This window comes from Entelurus aequoreus, linkage group LG05, assembly GCF_033978785.1.
Source record: "Entelurus aequoreus isolate RoL-2023_Sb linkage group LG05, RoL_Eaeq_v1.1, whole genome shotgun sequence".
NCBI classification, from domain to species: domain Eukaryota; kingdom Metazoa; phylum Chordata; class Actinopteri; order Syngnathiformes; family Syngnathidae; genus Entelurus; species Entelurus aequoreus.
The window spans coordinates 48,864,494-48,884,676 of NC_084735.1; the positions used below are offsets into that span (position 1 = coordinate 48,864,494).

Consider the following 20,183-nt stretch of genomic DNA (forward strand, 5'->3'; position numbering starts at 1 on the left):
AAGGCCCCGCCTTCTGAAATGCATCTCCTATTGAGAAGTCCCAGATCCTTGTGTGGAGCTCAGCAAACTACAAGGATCTGGCGAGAGTCAGGTTACAAGACATACACCTACTCAGTGACCTAGTGTTGTGAGTTCAAACCCCGGCCGAGTCATACCAAAGACTATAAAAGTGGGACCCATTACCTCCCTACTTGGCACTCAGCATCAAGGGTTGGAATTGGGGATTAAATCACCAAAAATGATTCCCGGGCGCAGCCACCGCTGCTGCTCACTGCTCCCCTCACCTCCTAGGGGGTGAACAAGGGGATGGGTCAAATGCAGAGGATAGATTTCACCACACCTAGTGTGTGTGTGACTATTATTGGTACTTTAACTTTAATTACCCTCTCTGAAAAATGTGGAATATTCCACGGGTCGCGGGAAGTTACATCCTTCAGATATTCTGCAGGCTACGGGAAAACCCAAAGAAAATCCACTCATTTATTTTTTTCTATATATTCCATTTTATTTCAACTATGACTGATTGGGTAGGCGGTGGGTAAACATCAGCACATTCCCGAAATGTTTTTTTTTGCTATTTTTTTTTTTAGGTTTTGTTGTATTTGCAAATGATATGCGTAACGCTCACTCCTGGTGCTCAAATGAGTCATTTAATTCCGTTGGAACGTTATACAACAATACAATAAAGTTGCCTGAAATGGCAAATGCATATTTTGAGTGGTTCTAAATGAGCTTTATCACATTTAGAGCTGACAAAAGACAGACGTTTACATTTATTTTGGAGTTAACACAAATAAATGGCAGTGATTCAGTAGAAATACACATCTATTTACTCATAATATCTGAAAGTACGGTAAAAAGTATTTAGTATCTTATTAACATGTTTGTTATTAAGATGTTGTTATTATTGTCAGACTTTCCATTGCAATTTTAAAGCTAACAGCCTGATGTGATGCATACGTTTTTATGAATTAGTTTGTTTACAAAGTCTAGTAAGTATAGTTGAGTCGTGATATTTGACACCTTTTTAAAGCATTACAACTGTTAGACAGGTTTAAAACAACCTTTTATGGCCCAAAAAAAAGCTTTTGGAAAGTAGTTTGCTAGCAAGCTTACCGACACTCTATTTTGGGGAAGTCATTTCCTGGTATGGTCACATGACTGTCACATGATCTAAAGTGTTTCCTTGATGCCTTCCAGGATAGAATGTATTCTAATGAGAGCAGGACATTCCTGTGAAAGTGTCAAAATATACAGTTGGCATCAGTACTTTTACACATTTTAATTATTTCAATTGGTCTATTGAAACACAGTAGATGATGACAATAAATGTACAAATGAAATAAAAAAAAAGGCTATCACTTGTTCTGGAAGATCCATTTTTAAAAAGCAATGTAGAAAATGAACGATCAAGCAACTTCACAATCACCACTAACAGATGTTGTTTCTTCAGAACAAAAATGACCGAATCCTGTTTGAGTACAAAACAGTGGAAAATGGTTTCCCCGCGTGTTCAAAATGTTCACATAAAATCTTTGCTTTGTGTCTTTTTCAAATCTCATCTCCTTCAAAATGTTTATCCTCCTTTAGAAAAGTCGACGTTGGCTTATGTGTTCCAAAGTCATCGTCTGTTGAGAAGCGTTATTCATCACGCTCCTCAGTCATCCGACATGACAACAACAATCAGACGGTAAAGGAACGAATGCAGACAGGAAGAGCCGCCATTGTCTTTGTTGGTGCCTGAAAAACAGAACAAAATATACAAATCTTCAAACATTATTTTTTTTTTAATAATGGAGGACAGAAAGGAAGATTATTAAAAGTTGATTCCTGAAAAAAGCTTAAGAGTATCTCAGATATGTTGTCTGTGTGGAAGAAACATGCCAATTTTTTTGTTCCACCCGAGAACCTTAGAGTCACAAGTATTGTGCAGACTTCAAGTGGAAAATCAAGTATTTCAATAACCGTTTCTGTAAATGTGCACCTTAGTTAACGACCCATCACTTTTATGGCTGGTTTATTGTAAAAAAAAAAGTCAGAATGTCCAGAAAATTAAATAAGAGTTATAAACCAATTTGCTTGTTGTGTCAAAGATTAAAAAAACAAGTATCATCTGATACTTGTTTTTTTTGCTCATGTCCGACTGATATCGGCCGATAAAAATTATTATTGTCCTATACAAAGTCAGTGAAACCTTGGATGTACACAGAACAAGAATTATGATGAACATCTTGAACCTTATTTTTTCCTTTTTTTTTTTTTTTTTTATTGAGACAAAGATTATTTATGTATTTAATATTCGTATGCTTACTATGGTATATTGTTTATTTATTATTTATTTGTTCACTGTTCTTTTACAGAGAACAAGGAAATTGGGATAAAATTGCTATGGTATGAATAGGGGTAGGATTAAATAAGCTCTGCTTCTTCCTACTCCTTTTCGGACGTGCTGTAATGAAACAACTGGAAATATGTGATGCATTACATTGTATCATATGCATGTTCCAAATAAACTGAAACTGAACTGAACTGAACATTTGTCCTTTATCCATCCATCCATTTTCTACTGCTTATTCCCTTCGGGGTGGCGGGGGGCGCTGGAGCCTATCTCAGCTACAATCGGGCGGAAGGCAGGGTACAGCCTGGACAAGTCGCCACCTCATCACAGATTTGTCCTTTATTTCCTACTAAAAATCAAGTGTTCTGGCCCACACAGACCAGTTCTGTCCCTTTGAGAAAGCAGTCGTCCCTGGCAACGTTGCGCTTCAAATTGTGTGACTTCACTTTTTTATTAAAGCAAATGTTATGTACTTTTAGCCTAAATTAAGGTTTATATGTAATACTGAATAGTAAGTGTCTTAAGTTTGTATTATCACAGTATTGTAGTGAACCAGAGGTGGGGAGGAACATGCTATTTGCTCCGTTACATTTTATTACTGTGTGTATTTTTTGGATAAATTGTACTTGTCAGGCATTTTATTACAACGTACTTTTTACCTTTACTTTATTCTTTTTTTCTGTGAAGAAGAAACATTACTTTTACTCAGTTACATTGCGTTTCATTCCAATCACTACATTTATTCATAGCATAACTATATTTATCTATAGTCCATTGATTAGGCGTGTCTTAATGAAATTAAACAATGGATGTCCGCTAACTTTTTGCAACTCAACGCTAAGAAAACGGAAATGCTGATTATCGGTCCTGCTAGACACCAACATCTATTTAATAATACCACCTTAACATTTGACAACCAAACAATTAAACAAGGCGACTCGGTAAAGAATCTGGGTATTATCTTCGACCCAACTCTCTCGTTTGAGTCACACATTAAGAGTGTTACTAAAACGGCCTTCTTTCATCTCCGTAATATCGCTAAAATTCGTTCCATCTTGTCCACTAGCGACGCTGAGATCATTATTCATGCGTTCGTTACGTCTCGTCTCGATTACTGTAACGTATTATTTTCGGGCCTCCCTATGTCTAGCATTAAAAGATTACAGTTGGTACAAAATGCGGCTGCAAGGCTTTTGACAAAAACAAGAAAGTTTGATCATATTACGCCTATACTGGCTCACTTGCACTGGCTTCCTGTGCACTTAAGATGCGACTTTAAGGTTTTACTACTTACGTATAAAATATTACACGGTTTAGCTCCAGCCTATCTCGCCGATTGTATTGTACCATATGTCCCGACAAGAAATCTGCGTTCAAAGAACTCCGGCTTATTAGTGATTCCCAGAGCCAAAAAAAAGTCTGCGGGCTATAGAGCGTTTTCTATTCGGGCTCCAGTACTCTGGAATGCCCTCCCGGTAACAGTTAGAGATGCTACCTCAGTAGAAGCATTTAAGTCCCATCTTAAAACTCATTTGTATAATCTAGCCTTTAAATAGACCCCCCCTTTTTTAGACCAGTTGATCTGCCGTTTCTTTTCTTCTCTCCTCTTCTCCCCTGTCCCTTGCGAGGGGGAGTCGCATAGGTCCGGTGGCCATGGATGAAGTGCTGGCTGTCCAGAGCCGGGACCCCGGGTGGACCACTAGCCTGTGCATCGGTTGGGGACATCTCTGCGCTGCTGACCCGTCTCCGCTCGGGATGGTTTCCTGTTGGCCCCGCTGTGGACTGGACTCCCGCTGATGTGTTGGATCCACTGTGGACTGGACTTTCACAATGTTATGTCAGACCCACTCGACATCCGTTGCTTTCGGTCTCCCCTAGAGGGGGGGGGTTACCCACATATGCGGTCCTCTCCAAGGTTTCTCATAGTCATTCACCGACGTCCCACTGGGGTGAGTTTTTCCTTGCCCGTATGTGGGCTCTGTACCGAGGATGTCGTTGTGGCTTGTACAGCCCTTTGAGACACTTGTGATTTAGGGCTATATAAATAAACATTGATTGATTGATTGATTGATTACTGCTTGCAAAGACTTGTAGAGACTTCTTATGTCACATGACTCTGTTTCACCAATCCAACGTGAGCACTATAGTAACGTGTGACTCCATTTTACCAATCAGAGGGAGCCTGGCAGTCACATGACCGCGCTCAAACGACCCACTGTAAAAAGTGACATGACGTCATCTTCAATGTTTACTTGCAAACTAGGACAAATAACTTTTATATCATGTGCTGTCATCTGTGGCAGTAGAAATGTTCACATTTCAGCCTACAAGAGTTTCACTTTTAACTGGAGAAACGTGTTATGGTAAGAAGTTATTTATTTTTTTAATGTTTTAGCTGCACATATGCTAACATTAGCCCTGTTATAATGTCAGAAGTAACTGTCAAATGTGCATATTTTGTACAGTAGGGAAGGTATTTATATGGCCCCATTCCTGGGTGAAGGAGAGTTATTCATTTTGCAATGCAGTCTGTTGAAAATTATGGAAAGCGCCACTCTACCTAGGAACTGACGCTGTGGTCAACGTTGGAATTGCCACAAAACACATTTCAAGATATTCAACACTTTACTGCCGATTGGCGGATAAAAGGGATAGTGCAGTCCCCAATTAGTAATGTTTCATGTGTCAGGTACACCGCAACAATTGGGGCCATATTAATCCCTTCCTACTGTATGTAATTAATTAGTGAATAAATGGTCTGTATTTATATAGCGCTTTACTCTACCTAGGATGATATCTATAGCGCTTTACATTATACATGACATTCACACACTGATGGCGGAAGCTGCCATGCAAGGCGCTAACAACCATGGATCAGGAGCAAGGGCGAAGTGTCTTGCCCAAAGACACAACAGCCGTGATTGGGATGGTGGAAGCTGGAATCGAACATGGAACCCTCAAGTTGCTACTAAATACATCAAAAGTTACCCATCAGTTACTCAGTACTAGTGTAGTTTTTTCACTAAATACTTAACTTAATCAAATGGAAATCTGGATTTTTGTTTGTTACATTCTGTTTCTGTTACAATAAACCAACCTTAAAAGTGGATGCACTGTTCATATCTTTGTAAGATGGTATACTTACAAATATTTATTTTTCAAATCATCTCATCAACTTTGTTCCCGTGCTCGTCAAAAAGTCAAGCAAAACATTTCCAGAAAAGTTGTTGTTGATGAACTCTCCCAAAAGGCCAAGTTTTGTTGTAAACATTGGTACTGATTCTGTGCTCTGTAAAGCTAAAGCCAGCATAAAAAGCCTCGATGTTCTAAAGCAGGGCTTTCGGAAAAATATTTCCAAGGACAAATCAAAGGATGGGCAAGGAGCATTTTGATATTTAAGATTGATATAAACCGGCTTGCATTTGAGCTTTGTGGCACAGCATATTATCGCCATCATGATACAGTACGACGACAAGGGCGTGAATAAAAGTATGTCTGGGGTTTAAAAACATGCGATTAATCACAAAATAATCCCATGAATCATTTATCCAATTTATTCCTGTGATCCTTTACCTTAACCACGGGTGTGTTGTTATGCGATCAGTGATCAGGGGATTTTTTGGGCGATTCATTGCAAAGAATCTGAATTCAAAAGTGTGATTAATCCGATTAAAAGCTCAATTGTTTGACAGCATTATGTTTACATCGTCTGTTAGTTGTCAGAAAGTAGATATGATAACAGCCTGCATCTTAGCTTATCTGTGACTAAGTGTGTTATTATTATTTTCCATCCATTTTCTACCGCTTGTCCCTTTTGGGGTGGCGGGGGGTGCTGGAGCCTATCTCAGCTGCATTCGGGCGGAAGGCGGGGTACACCCTGGACAAGTCGCCACTTCATTACAGGGCCAAGACAGATAGACAACATTCACACTCACATTCACACACTGCACACCAAATCAGATTTTTTTTTTTTGCCAGTGTAAACGCTCCAAAGCGCTTCGAATCTGATCTTTTTGCATCAGATTCGGGCCACATCAGGAATTAGTCTGAATCTGATCTTTTTTTTTTTAAATGCGACTTTTACATCAGCTTTAGGCGAGCTATGTCATGTGTGTGCGCAGCTTGATCACTTTCCCTTTTGCAATTCTCTTCTTCTTCCTCCTACAGTTGTTTTCCATCATCTGCCTACTTGCTTGACACAACAGTCACAGCACAAACCCACGAACACGCTGATCTGTGTCTTCTCGTGTAGCAGCGACTTTCTTGTTTAATTATGAAATCCGGTGTTCTGTCAAAATGAGCCGCTTCGTCAAAAAAAGCTACCAGCCGTGCCTATTGATTGATATTGAGCTGCTGCTGAATTAAAAAGTTATACCTTAAGAGTCTAAATTAAATATACAATTAAAATAATCATTTACTTGTAGCGCTAGTGACGGGTCAACCTCCTGTCAACGCCCTTTGTTTTCGCTTGATCAAACTGCGCATAAAAGTGACGTTGAGGCCACTTTGGGGCGTGTTTACACTGGAGTCTGATTAAGACACATTTTACTTGCAGTGTAAACAGTCAACTGGAAAACATTTTGATTGGCCTGCAGTGTAAACATAGTGAAACGTAACAAGCTATGGGCCACAAATGTACTGACACTCCTGCTTCGAAGCATCAACTTCTGCACTTAGCCATCCACCATTTCGGTACAGTCTATCCTCCTGACAGTCAGCGTCCACTGCAGTGGACATTGGTGGACACGTTAAACAAGTCTATGTTGAAAAAATGTGTGACCATAAAGAAATAGACCACGTACCAATGTCCACTGTAGTGGACATTTTGTGACACGTACACCAGGTTTATGTTCCAAATTGTGTAGCTTTGACAAGATATACACATGTCCATTGGAGTAGACAATTATGGAAATGCACAACAGGCCAGTAATCTGACATTTGTATATCTGACAAAAGAAATAGGCCACTATCAATTAGAGATATTATCGGCCGATAAATGCTTTAAAATGTAATATCGGAAATTATCGGTATCGTTTATTTTTTTTATCTGTATCATTTTTAAAAAAAACATTTTTTTAATTAAATCAACATAAAAAAACAAGATACACTTACAATTAGTGCACCAACCCAAAAAACCTCCCTCCCCCATTTACACTCATTCACACAAAAGGGTTGTTTCTTTCTGTTATTAATATTCTGCTTCCTACATTATATATCAATATATATCAATACAGTGTGCAAGGGATACAGTCCGTAAGCACACATGATTGCGCGTGCTGCTGATCCACTAATAGTACTAACCTTTAACAGTTAATTTTAATCATTTTCATGAATTACTAGTTTCTAAGTAACTGTTTTTATATTGTTTTACTTTCTTTTTTATTCAAGAAAATGTTTTTAATTTATTTATCTTATTTTATTTTATTAATTAAAAAAGAAGGACCTTATCTTCACCATACCTGGTTGTCCAAATTAGGCATAATAATGTGTTAATTCCATGATTGTATATATCGGTATCGGTTGATATCAGTATCAGTAATTAAAGAGTTGGACAATATCGGAATATCGGATATTGGCAAAAAGCCATTATCGGACATCCCTACTATCAATCAAAGTTTACTTATATAGCCCTAAATCACGAGTGTCTCAAAGGGCTGCACAAGCCACAACGATCCCACATCAGGGCAAGAAAAAAAAAAAAGTCCATTGCAGTGGACATTTCTGGACATACACAAAAGGTTAGATGTCCACTATAGTGGACATTTTTTTGACACGCACAACAGGCCGATAATCTGAAATTTGTAAATCTGACAAAAGAAATAGGCCACATACCAATGTCCACTGCAGTGGACATGCACATGTCTATTTTCCGAAATGCGTACCTTTGACAAAAGAAATGGCTCATATACAAATGTCCACTGCAGTGGACATTGTCTGTCAGGAAATTGAAAAGTGTGGCTAATGTGTGTGTAAATGGTTCATAGTGTGATTGTTTGTGGTTGATCGGCGACTCGTCTGGGATAGGCTCCAGCTCACCCGTGGCCCTAATCAGCAGAAGCAGTATAGAAAAGTGATGAATGGATGAAATAACACATTTATCGCATTGCCTTCCAAGCCAAACTATTTAGTAAAACAAAGCCTTTTTTGTTTTGCCCTTGCTTTAATATCATTGTCTAAAATGATTGGGATCCTTTTGTCAAATGTAATAACTCCATAGTCGCTCCACACTGTAAAAGCTTGCATTCATTCCGGTGCATGTGAAGTTAGCGGCAGTGTCATTTACTTCCTGTTTGAGTCAGACATTTTCCACGTGAAGGATTCGAGCGAGTCTACTCCAGTTCTTCCCGGCGCTCCATGCTCAGCTCTCTCCTTGCCGCTCCCACGCAAGACGGCATGGGGCTCCCCCTGTTGGTGTCATTCTCCCCATCCTCCTCCTCTTCCTCCTCCTCCTCCTCCATTCCTTCCTCCTCCTCGTCCTCCTCCTCCTCCTCCTCCTCGTCCTCCGTACCATCCATGGAGTCGTCGGCTCCGAGCATGGCTTGCTGCATGGCCAGGGTGGCAGAGTCTGACGACAGCGACTGGAGGCTGTCCAGGCTGAGAGGGTCTGATCACAGGTGGAAGCGTTGATATCAATTAACGTCATCACCGCAACTTTGTGTGTGCACATTTGACATCCCATCAGCCCTCTCTCTCTCTTTTTGGTGTCCTATACCCAAGACCGACTCATTTTGATAACACAAAGCCAACACTGGCACCTAGTGGTTGAATTGATGTTTTCATGTAAAAGATAAGCCAACCATTCTTCACATCTTGGACTAAACTCTTTCACTTGTGATACGATACTGATATTGCAGCCTTGACTATTGGCTGATACACATATTGATCTCAGCACAAATAAGACATACTTGTATCTATATTTTGTAGTGTGGAATGCTCGAAAAAGCTTGATCAAGTGATGTGAGCTTCATTTCAGTTTGTCCTAGGTGTGTTGCCGTAGTCAGGAAGTAGTCGTAACAATAGAAGATTAAAGATTAAAGATTAAAGTACCAATGATTGTCACACACACACCAGATGTGGTGAAATTTGTCCTCTGCATTTGACCCATCCCCTTGGGGAATTGCATTTGTGTACAAATATTGGGCTCTTTAACTTAATCAAAATTCTGCAAGCAAGTAATAACCTGTGATTAATGATGATGAATCCAAATTCAAAAGTGTGATTAATCTGATTAAAAAATAATAATAATTTGACAGCACTAATCTTAACATTATTATGAGTTATTAGTTTCCACATTTAAATTTATTGTCCTTCCATAATGCTTTTTGGCTCCATTTTCAGCCACTGTGCTGAAAATATGAAGATATGACTTGTCACATCGCAGCCTTGAATTAGCGATTAAAAATGTAATTAACACGATTAAAAAACACAACACGCTCGATATTAATCACAATTACCAGGATTATTTGACACCCCTAAGTCTGTTACTTTTAGTTAAAGTTAAAGTACCACTGATAGTCACACACACACTAGGTGTGGTGAAATTACCCTCTGCATTTGACTCATCCCCTTGTTCCACCCCCTGGGAGGTGAGGGGAGCAGTGAGCAGCAGCGGTGGCTGTTTTTTGGTGATTTAACCCCCAATTCCAACCCTTGATGCTGAGTGCCAAGCAGGGAGGTAATGGGTCCCATTTTTATAGTTGTTGTTTTTCTGATATCGGATCACGACACTCCTTTTCAAAATATGTGATATTAACTATACATCCATCCATCCATTTTCTACCGCTTGTCCCTTTTGGAGTCGCGGGGGGTGCTGGAGCCTATCTCAGCTGCGTTCGGGCGGTAGGCGGGGTACACCCTGGACAAGTCGCCACCTCATCGCAGTGATATTAACTAATATTTTGGAACACTTTTTTCCGAGTCAACAAATAAAATCCCTCTAGTCCAGGGTATGAAACAATGTCAGCCATAAAAAATGTTTTTAAAATGTAAAGAAAAAGTTGACGTGCACTTACTGTCTGAGTTGTTCCCCAGCTGAGATCTGTGTGTCTGCAGAACTCCAGCAACAATGGAGTCTGGCCAGAATCGCTGTGTGGGACGATGCTGGGACTTCATCTTCTTTGCTTTGGGAGCTGGGTCAGGGTTGCTGGCATCTAACATAGGCTGGAGGATACGCCGTCGAGCATTGATGAACCTGAAAGGGAATGTGAAAAAGGGGGGCTTACGCGTGGACGTTTTTGTGATTTAATGACATTTCTATGATGTCCACTATAGATTTCTGTGATACTTTATACAACCAGGAGATGGCAGCACCTGGCAATTCTTGTGCTGTCTACAAATTCAAGGCACTCGACTTCATTCATGTTCTACATCTTATCTTGTTCAGTCAGGGTCACACTGTGGTTGGAGGCCATACCAGCTGACTTTAGACAAGAGGTGATATATATACATCCCAGTCAAAGGAGGAACAAGGGGTTCAAACACTGAACCTCCTGGCTGTGAGCCAGATGTGCTAACCATCAGAGGTGTAGTATTACCTGTGGGAAGCTGAACTCCTTGCCATTGCAGATATGGGAAAACAATACTGCAGTTTCATTGTACTACGTTTGCGCTGTTAGGGTTTTTCATTCTAAAATACACTTGGGATGGGCGATATGGAATAAAACCTTTATCAGCATATACTGTATATTGCAGCCTCCTGCGATAACGATATATTATTTAGTGTACAAATGATGATAGAACCATTACAAAATGGGTTACAAAGTTTCCTAATTTAGCTGCTAACTTATGTTGAAACAAAGACTATTAAAATGGGACCCATTACCTCCCTGCTTGGCACTCAGCATCAAGGGTTGGAATCGGGGGTTAAATCACCAAAAATGATTCCCGAGCGCGGCCACCGCTGCTGCTCACTGCTCTCTTCACCTCCCAGGGGGTGGAACAAGGGGATGGGTCAAATGCAGAGGGTAATTTCACCACACCTAGTGTGGGTGTGTGTGTGTCTGTATGTGTGTGTGTGTGTGAGACTATCAGTAGTACTAGTTTTTATTGCATCAAATTTGGTTGTGTTATTTTCTCAAAACTATGAATAGTCTACTTGCTAATTTACTGTTAATATCTCATTATTTTCTGTTGTAATGTTTAATCTACACTTCTGTTAAAGTGTAATAAACCCTTATTCCTATGTTGTTTGGATACTTTATATTCGTTTTGGGCAATACTACAAATTTGGGTAATCGATACAATACCAAGTAGTAATAAGACCAATACTGATACTTACATTTTTTTAAATCATTGAATGATTACAATTGACTATAATCAGACAAAACACAGAATGGCAGAGTAATAATATCAATTAATATTTGAGAATATGTCCTTATTCCCTTTTATTACATACAATATTTGGAGCAAAAATAATCCATCCATCCATCCATTTTCTACCGCTTATTCCCTTCGGGGTCGCGGGGGGCGCTGGAGCCTATCTCAGCTACAATCGGGCGGAAGGCGGGGTACACCCTGGACAAGTCGCCACCTCATCGCAGGGCCAGCAAAAATAATGTCAATACTAATTTTTGGCTCTGATTTAAATATTTTGGCTTTTGCACCTAAAGTCCTCCTGTATTCTTGGACTTATTTCCTGAGTTTGTAAACAATAATAAAAAACTACCAAAAGATGGTGCAATAATAAAAAAAATACTGATCTAATCACTGTAGTTTGGACCATATTCTGATACTACACTTGTCGTATCGTATCCTTACTGTCGATTTTTGTATCGATCCGCCCACCTCTATTACTGTAACATTCAAGGGCTCTAGCTTATCAGTTAGCATGGCCTCTTGTGTCTTGTGTCGGTGTGTAGTATGGCAAGTTTAGCTATTTCTCGTCCTCCAGTGACAATGGTACTTAGTTTATTTTCCGCCAAGTAGGGGAGGATTAGTGACTCGCGCTGTGGCGCTACATTAGCTAGGATGCTACATTGCCTTGAGAACGCAATTGTTCGTTTGTTGCTGTCAAATTTGCTGACACAGCTAGAATATGTCATCAACATGCATCGTCACGATATGGCAACAGTATTAAACGCTCTATCGTCAGCCAAATTTATATCATTTATATAGCATATATATCGCACAACCGTAGTCCAAATCTCACCAAACTTGTCCCTGCTGCGAAAAAACATTTGTGGTATTGATATTTTAGTATCAATCACTACGGCTGTGAAAACTAATACAAACATTAAGAACATTAAAACCATAGTAGCACAAATGTGACAGTAAACACAACACAAAGCCAGCACAAATGGTTGGGACACGTTTGGTGAGATTTTGACAAAATGGGGACTCTGTGTGAATAATAAAAAAGCTATGGAGAGGATATCAGTAGAAAAACTGCATTCAGATTTGCTAATAATGAGTCATACCTTGAAATATGGGATCCATGATGTGAGTTTTTTTTAACAATTCAATAAATCTAAAATAGTAGACTTTTTCTTCCTTGTGTTGAATAATGGCTACAGTGTGGTTGTCAGGTGTATGAGATGCAATGCAAGCTGGCGATGGACATGATAAGTGATCATAATAAAGATGATACATATTGTTCTGTCACTGCAATTAATTTAGTTTGTAATAACTATTATTTAAATCCTTACTGTATCGGCCTTTCCAAGCTTTCCAGGTTCTAAACCAAAGGCCGTGGGCTGAGCCAGGACAGGTGGTGCACTTTCATACGCACTTCCGACTACAACTTAAGTCTCAAAAAATAGCTTTATTTTCAAAAAAGGTCTTCTTTCCAACCATCCATCCAAGGTTAACAAAAACAACTTTAACTACCTACAAAGCTATATACAAAACTAAGGCTCAAGTGTTGCGTAGTGGTCAAAAACTGTTTTCACCGCCAGTCTCTCCACATTTGTCCAATCAGTTTCACCTGTGCACCCCTATATGCTTTCGTCACAGGTGCTATAAATGACGCTTTCTAATTCAATAAATTAACTTAACAATAACAACTTTACAATACATCAAAACATATTTTCATGACAATTCAAAAAATAAATATTTTTACTTAATATACGCAGTACTAGAGAAATATAAATAACACAAAAATGGCTACCAAAACCACAATGACCACCACCAAAGTGCAGTAGCACAATAGGCCTAAATACTCATCAAACACCACCACCATCAAACAACAAAGAATTAATTTAACTTAATGTATGCAGGACTACAGAAATATAAATAACACAAAAATGGCTACCACGATTACTATTGCTATTGATACTGTTGTTGCTATAAATTTTTTATTTTACTTTTTTTTTTTTTAGTATTTTAGTATAGGTCTGTATATCTTTATCCTAGGTATTGCAAAACTGGGATTGGGTTGAAGTTGTTCTATTTTGTTTTATCAGACTGATAGAGATTTTCAGTGATTTTTATAAATAAAATTAATATCCATCCACCCATCTATTTTCTACCGCTTGTCGCGGCGGGTGCTGAAGCCTATTTCAGCTGCATTCAGGCGGAAGGTGGGGTAGACCCTGGACAATATTTTCGGTATATTAGATGGAATTTTTACCTAAAAAATATTTTCGGTACATTATGTGGAATTTTTACCTAAAAAATATTTTCGGTACATTAGATGGAATTTTTACCTAAAAAATTCCACCTAATATATCGAAAATATTTTCTGATTACAAGAAAATTTGAAAAGTAAAATTCAAAGTTGATAAAAAAAAGAACAGAAAATAGCAACGTTAAACCATAATGATATATATATATATATATATATATATATATATATATATTTTTTTTTTTTTTTTTTTTTTGACAGCGCAAAACAGTACAAGTGTTTTGGTCATGTTTGGATTTGGACAAGGTGGGGGTCATTGGGGCACAAACAGACTGCATTATTATTTTGATATCTGCAATGGCGAGGTGGGGCCAACATCACACTGGTCACACGCCTACCTACACGTATTCTTAATCTGAATTGTTAAGTGTGCAATATTGTAAGGCAGAGGAAGAGCAGACCGGGAGTCAAGGTTAGTGACAATGCCAAGAAGAAGTCAGAGCTTGAAAAACTTATTTTGTAATTAAAGCCTTGTGTTTGTTAACAATTGGCCTACCTGTTGTTTACACTAAAAGTAAGCAGTTTTACTTCCCATATTGTACCCAAATCCACTCACCAGGCTTGCACAGTGCATTTTCTCAAACAGTAAAACAAAATAGAAATGTGACGACTATGCTATCTTACCAGTTATTCACTTGCAAAAGGGTTAAGCTTGTCTGTGCGGCAATCTGCCTTTTCTCATCCTCTGTCGGGTACGGATGCTAAAAGTAGAAGACAACATTTGGCATGAGTCACTTTGCTTTGCAGCTCCAAACACAAGAGCAAGACGTTTCACCATAAGATGCTGAAAGAGCCAAGAGCGCATGATGTTGGTGGCCTGTTTGGGGAGGACTCCTCTCTTGTTCCTCGACTTCTTGTCCTCACTATCCAGTAGTGCTGACAAATCAACATTTACCTAAGGAGACAAGTGACACGCGAGTGGATTGCGGGGGTTAAATTAAGGTTACCACGGAAACACGGGAAGACAACCAATTGCTGATCGTTGTTCTGCGACAAGGGCAGAAACACCTCCGAGTGTCGCCATGGTAACTGAATTTGCGTAATGATACTTGAAATATAAAAAGCACCCCACTTCACTTCAATCTGTGAAAAACAGAAGAAGGTCAGTCGTCTTTTTAGTGCTTTCATGAGGTTTTTTAAGAGTTAAGAACCAGGCAGACTTTGGCTGTAAAACTATTTTAAACTCTTTAACGCTGGACTTTTTGTCCACATTAGTGATCTTAGCATGAAAGTAAAAATTACAGTGGTACTTCAGTTTTTGTACACCACACTTTTGGTAGGATTCCGTTGTCGATGAACATTTTTTTCCAAACGTTTGCCCTGGTATGCGTATTCCGTCTCAGTTAGTGTACTGCCTAACATGGCGCACCACAACTAGTCCGTATCATCCAAATCTATCGCAAATAAAAAAATCCCTATGCATTGGTGACTCAGTCTGCGCTTTTGGGGGTGGGGTGGCTCAGATGGTAGAGGAACCAGGGTTCCTGGTTCGAATCCAGCTTCCTTAAATGTAGATAATGGGTTTCTCAATGTAAAGCACTGACTGTATAAAAATAATTCACAGTTCATTTATTTTTAATAAGGTACGACTGCAAAATAAGCCACCTTGGGGCCAGCCGATGAGAAAGAAGGTGAGAAACACTATTAAATTCCAGAAATACATTCTTAAATTCTTCGCCTACCAGAATTTTCAATGAAGGTAAAAGTTAGGGATATTTTTTTAAACCAATACAGATGACTTCCTGCTCCTCAAGATCGATACCGATAACTTATTTATAATCTTGTAGTTTTTTTTAAATTTTAGATTTAACTATAGATTTTGTACACTTTTCTTAGTGGCTGGCTTTAAGCAGCTTCTTTAGCAGCAGGCGTCTTCGCAGGCTTTCAAAACAGCGTGGTACTGCAGCGATGCTGGCTGATAAAGTTTGATGTGTTGAAGCGCAATGTTTTTTTTCCCTCCTCGCGAAAATATTTGCAGAACAAATGTCTTCCTGTGAAACAATGAAGAAGTACCAGATGATGTTATGTTTACAATAAGCTCAGGGGGAGTTTATGACACGGAACATGGAGGAGAAAAGGAGCAGTTGATTTGCCCCCCGTAACCCAACTACAGCACAGTAGGGTTAATCTCACCTCATTGAAGTGTTCTTAAATGTTATTTATATCCAAACTATTTTTTTTATTGTTATCGGATTTATCCGTATGACTAGGTGTCCCCAAACTACGGCCCGCGGGCCGGATACGGCCCCCCAGTGTCCAAAATCCGGCCCGCGGGAAGTCCCAAGTAAAAAAAATAAAAAATGTTTTTATTTTTTTTATTTAAAAAAAAATGTATTAATTTTTTTAAATTTGTCCTTACTAGTCCATTTTCTACCATCTCCTAGCCACTCAGGCAAATCATATTGTCTAAAAATGCATTTTACCATCGATAACGTGACATGCAGCAAGTGCGCTCTGTAAGTCAATTAGTGCGCGAGGAATATATATGTACGAATATATTATATACAGTATATATATATATATATGTATATATATATATATACATATATATATATATATATATATATATATATATATATATATATATATATATATATATATATATATATATATATATATATATATATATATGTATATATATATATATATATATATATATATATATATACATACACACATATAGACACATATACATATATACATATATATACATATATACACATATATATACATATATACACATATATATATATATACATGGACAAATACATATACATAGACATATACATATATACACACACATATTTACAAACTGCAAAAAAAGAACGGAGAGACCTACATGTGGTGTTCTTAGACCTTGCCAACGCCTTTGGGTCAGTCCCTCATAAGATCTTGTGGACGGCCTTCAATTTCTTTGGTGTACCTAACCAAGTCACTGAACTGGTCAAGAGTTACTTTCAGGATCTCCAGTTCTGCGTAACAGTTGAGGGCAACACCACCTCCTGGCAGCATCTGGAAATTGGCATCATGGCGGGCTGCACAGTTTCCCCTCTGGCATTCGTCATGGCAATGGAGCTGGTCATACGGGCATCCCAGTGGGTAGTGGGAGGTGAGAGGACCAAGAGTGGCCTACGTCTTCCGCCAATTAGAGCCTTTATGGATGACATGACCGTCATTACAACAACAAAACCATGCACCAGACGCTTGCTGCAGAAACTCCAGGAAAACATTCAATGGGCACGGATGGACTTCAAGCCAAGCAAGTCACGCAGCATCTCCATCATAAAAGGCCAACTAACAGGTGAGCGGTTCCACATCAGCGAGGAACCAATTCCAAGACTCCTAGAGAAGCCCATCAAGAGCCTCTGAAGATGGTATAATGCAGATCTCAGAGACACCCAGCAACTTGAACAACTGCGGCAGGACACGGCTAACGGCCTCAGGCAGATTAATAGCACTGCACTACCAGGGAAACTGAAGCTCTGGTGCCTGCAGTTTGGGTTGCTACCCAGACTCCGGTGGCCGTTAACTATGTATGAGGTCTCAATATGCCATGCTACTCGCTTGGAAAGAATAGTGAACTCGCATGTAAGGAAGTGGCTCGGACTTCCAAAGTGCTTCAGCAGCGTTGGACTCTACAGCAACGGAGCCCTGTCGCTGCCAATTTCTAGCCGGGTCGAAGAGTTCAAATGTGCCAAGGTGAGGCTGGAGATGTCCCTCACTGACTCCCGGGACCCTGTAGTGAGAGCCGCCGCTCCTTGCCTCATTACAGGGTGGAAGTGGACCCCAGTCACAGCTGTGCTACAGGCCAAATCAGCCTTGCTCCATCGTGACGTAGTGGGCCATGTCCAAGAAGGCAGAGGAGGCTTTAGCCTTGGAACCGTAACTCCTCTCTGGCAAAAGGCATCTGCAACCGAACGTCGAACTATGGTTGTAGAGGAAGTGCGTCGTCAGGAGGAAACAACCAGACGTTCCAAAGCCGCAACACAAGCCAAACAGGGCCGCTGGACAAGGTGGGAGGGTGTTGAAAAGAAAAAACTCACGTGGAGCGAACTTTGGGGCATGGAATCCAACAGGCTGAGTTTCATCGTTCGAGCAACATATGATACGCTACCATCTCCCATAAACCTACAACAATGGTTTGGAAAGGACCCATCCTGTCCCCTGTGTACAACCCCAGCAACACTCAAGCACATAATGGTTGGCTGTAGAACCAGCCTCACTCAAGGCAGATATACGTGGAGACATAACCAGGTCCTCAGATGTCTAGCTGACAAACTTGAGTGCAGGAGGATATCCATCAATGCCCAACCCATCAACAACCAGGATGTGTGCCGACACCTACCAGCGTTTGTTCAGGAGGGGGAAAAGCTGAAGACGAGACCTTCAAATCCTGATCTAAGCCCATTGAATGCAGCCAGGGACTGGCAGATGCGAGTCGACTTAGATCAGAGGCTCATTTTCCCCCCGGCGATCGCAACGACCACCCTGCGTCCAGACATCGTCCTATGGTCTGAAACCTGCCATACAGTCTATATTTTTGAACTGACAGTTCCGTGGGAGGATGCCATCGAAGAAGCGTATGAACGCAAGAAGCTGCGGTACTCCAACCTTGCAGCTGAGGCAGAGGACAGAGGCTGGAGGGTAAGGGTGCGCCCAGTGGAGGTGGGCTGTAGGGGCTTTGCAGCAAACACAACAGCAAAGCTCCTTAGGGAGGTTGGAGTCAGGGGGCAGGCTCACAGACAGGCCATTAAAGAGTTGGCCAACACAGCAGAGAGGACGAGCCATTGGTTGTGGTTGAGGAGGAGTGACACCAGCTGGGCTGCTAAGGCTAACACCTAATGGGACACACACACCCAGGGATTTGATCACCCTGGGGTGGGCCCTTCCTCGGCAGAGGGTGTCTTGTGGTAAGCCGGGCCGAAACACCCCGTGACGCTGGGGCACACAACTGAAGATGTGTCCCAATGGTGGAAAAGCCTCCCATCAGTGTCAGTTAGCCTCATTTAGGTATGCGGTCAGGTGCAAGCCTGGCTCAGGGAGGAGGACGCCCCTGCCATGCAGAGTCCCCAGGGATTGTACCAACTAGTCCTTTCAACAAAAAAACAACAAAAAAATATATATATATACACACATATAGACATATATACATATATACATATATATACATATATACACATATATATACATATATACACATATACATATATATATATACATGGACAAATACATATACATAGACATATACATATATACACACACATATATACACATTTACATATACATATATACACACACACACACACACACACACATTTACATATTATATATATATATATATATATATATATATATATATACACACACACACACACACACATATATATATATGTGTGTGTATATATATATATATATATATATATATATATATATATATATACACACACATATATATATGTGTGTGTGTATATATATATATATATATATATATATATATATATATATATATATATATATATATATATATACATATATATATATATATATATGTAGCGCGGCCCCCAGCCAAATTGTTTTACCCCAATGCGGCCCTGGAGTCAAAAAGTTTGGGGACCCCTGCGTATGACGTTATAATTCCTCATATTGGCCTGATAGTTTATTGTTCAATATGTATCGAGCACCCCTTGTGAAACTGAAATAAAGTGTTAATTTATCAATTTCATTTGTGATTTATATGTATTTCACATAGTTGTTTTTGCATTTAAAACTATAATTATTGTCTTTCTAAAATGTGTTTTGTCTTTATTTTTTGGGGTCAAAATCCTGCGAACAATTTTAACCATAAAACTGTGAAAAACATTTTACTGTAAAATTTACTTTGGCTTTTAAATTGTTTTTTTGTTTTTTTACAGTATATTATTGTAAATGGAAAAAACAATACCAGTGTTAGTTTTATAGTACAATTCTGGTGACTATGCTGCCAGTTTTTTAATGTAACTGAATTAACTGAATTACTGTAAAAAATGAAAAACAGTACCACTGTTATTTTTACCGTAAAATTCTGGCTACCGTAAAATCGACAGTCTTTTTTTTTTTTTACAGTGCATTACTGTAAATGGTAAAACAGTACCATAGTTTTTTTTACAGGTAAATTCTGGCGAATAAGCGTGTAGTTGTTTTTTTAATTTTTTTTTACATAAAATATACAGTTGTTTTTACAGCACA

At 39.4% G+C, this 20,183-nt stretch overlaps 1 protein-coding gene across 1 annotated transcript in view; it reads right to left on the bottom strand.

The window, feature by feature from the left end:
* The window catches only part of LOC133649945 (uncharacterized), a 333,671-nt gene that overhangs the window by 45,996 nt on the left and 267,492 nt on the right, over positions 1 to 20,183 (bottom strand). The window contains exons 10-13 of the mRNA XM_062046662.1: positions 14,734 to 14,853; positions 14,583 to 14,659; positions 10,351 to 10,529; positions 8,672 to 8,942 (exon numbers count right to left, since the gene is read on the bottom strand). Of these exons, the coding sequence (XP_061902646.1) occupies positions 8,672 to 8,942; positions 10,351 to 10,529; positions 14,583 to 14,659; positions 14,734 to 14,853 (647 nt within the window). The remainder of the gene's footprint in view (positions 1 to 8,671; positions 8,943 to 10,350; positions 10,530 to 14,582; positions 14,660 to 14,733; positions 14,854 to 20,183) is intronic.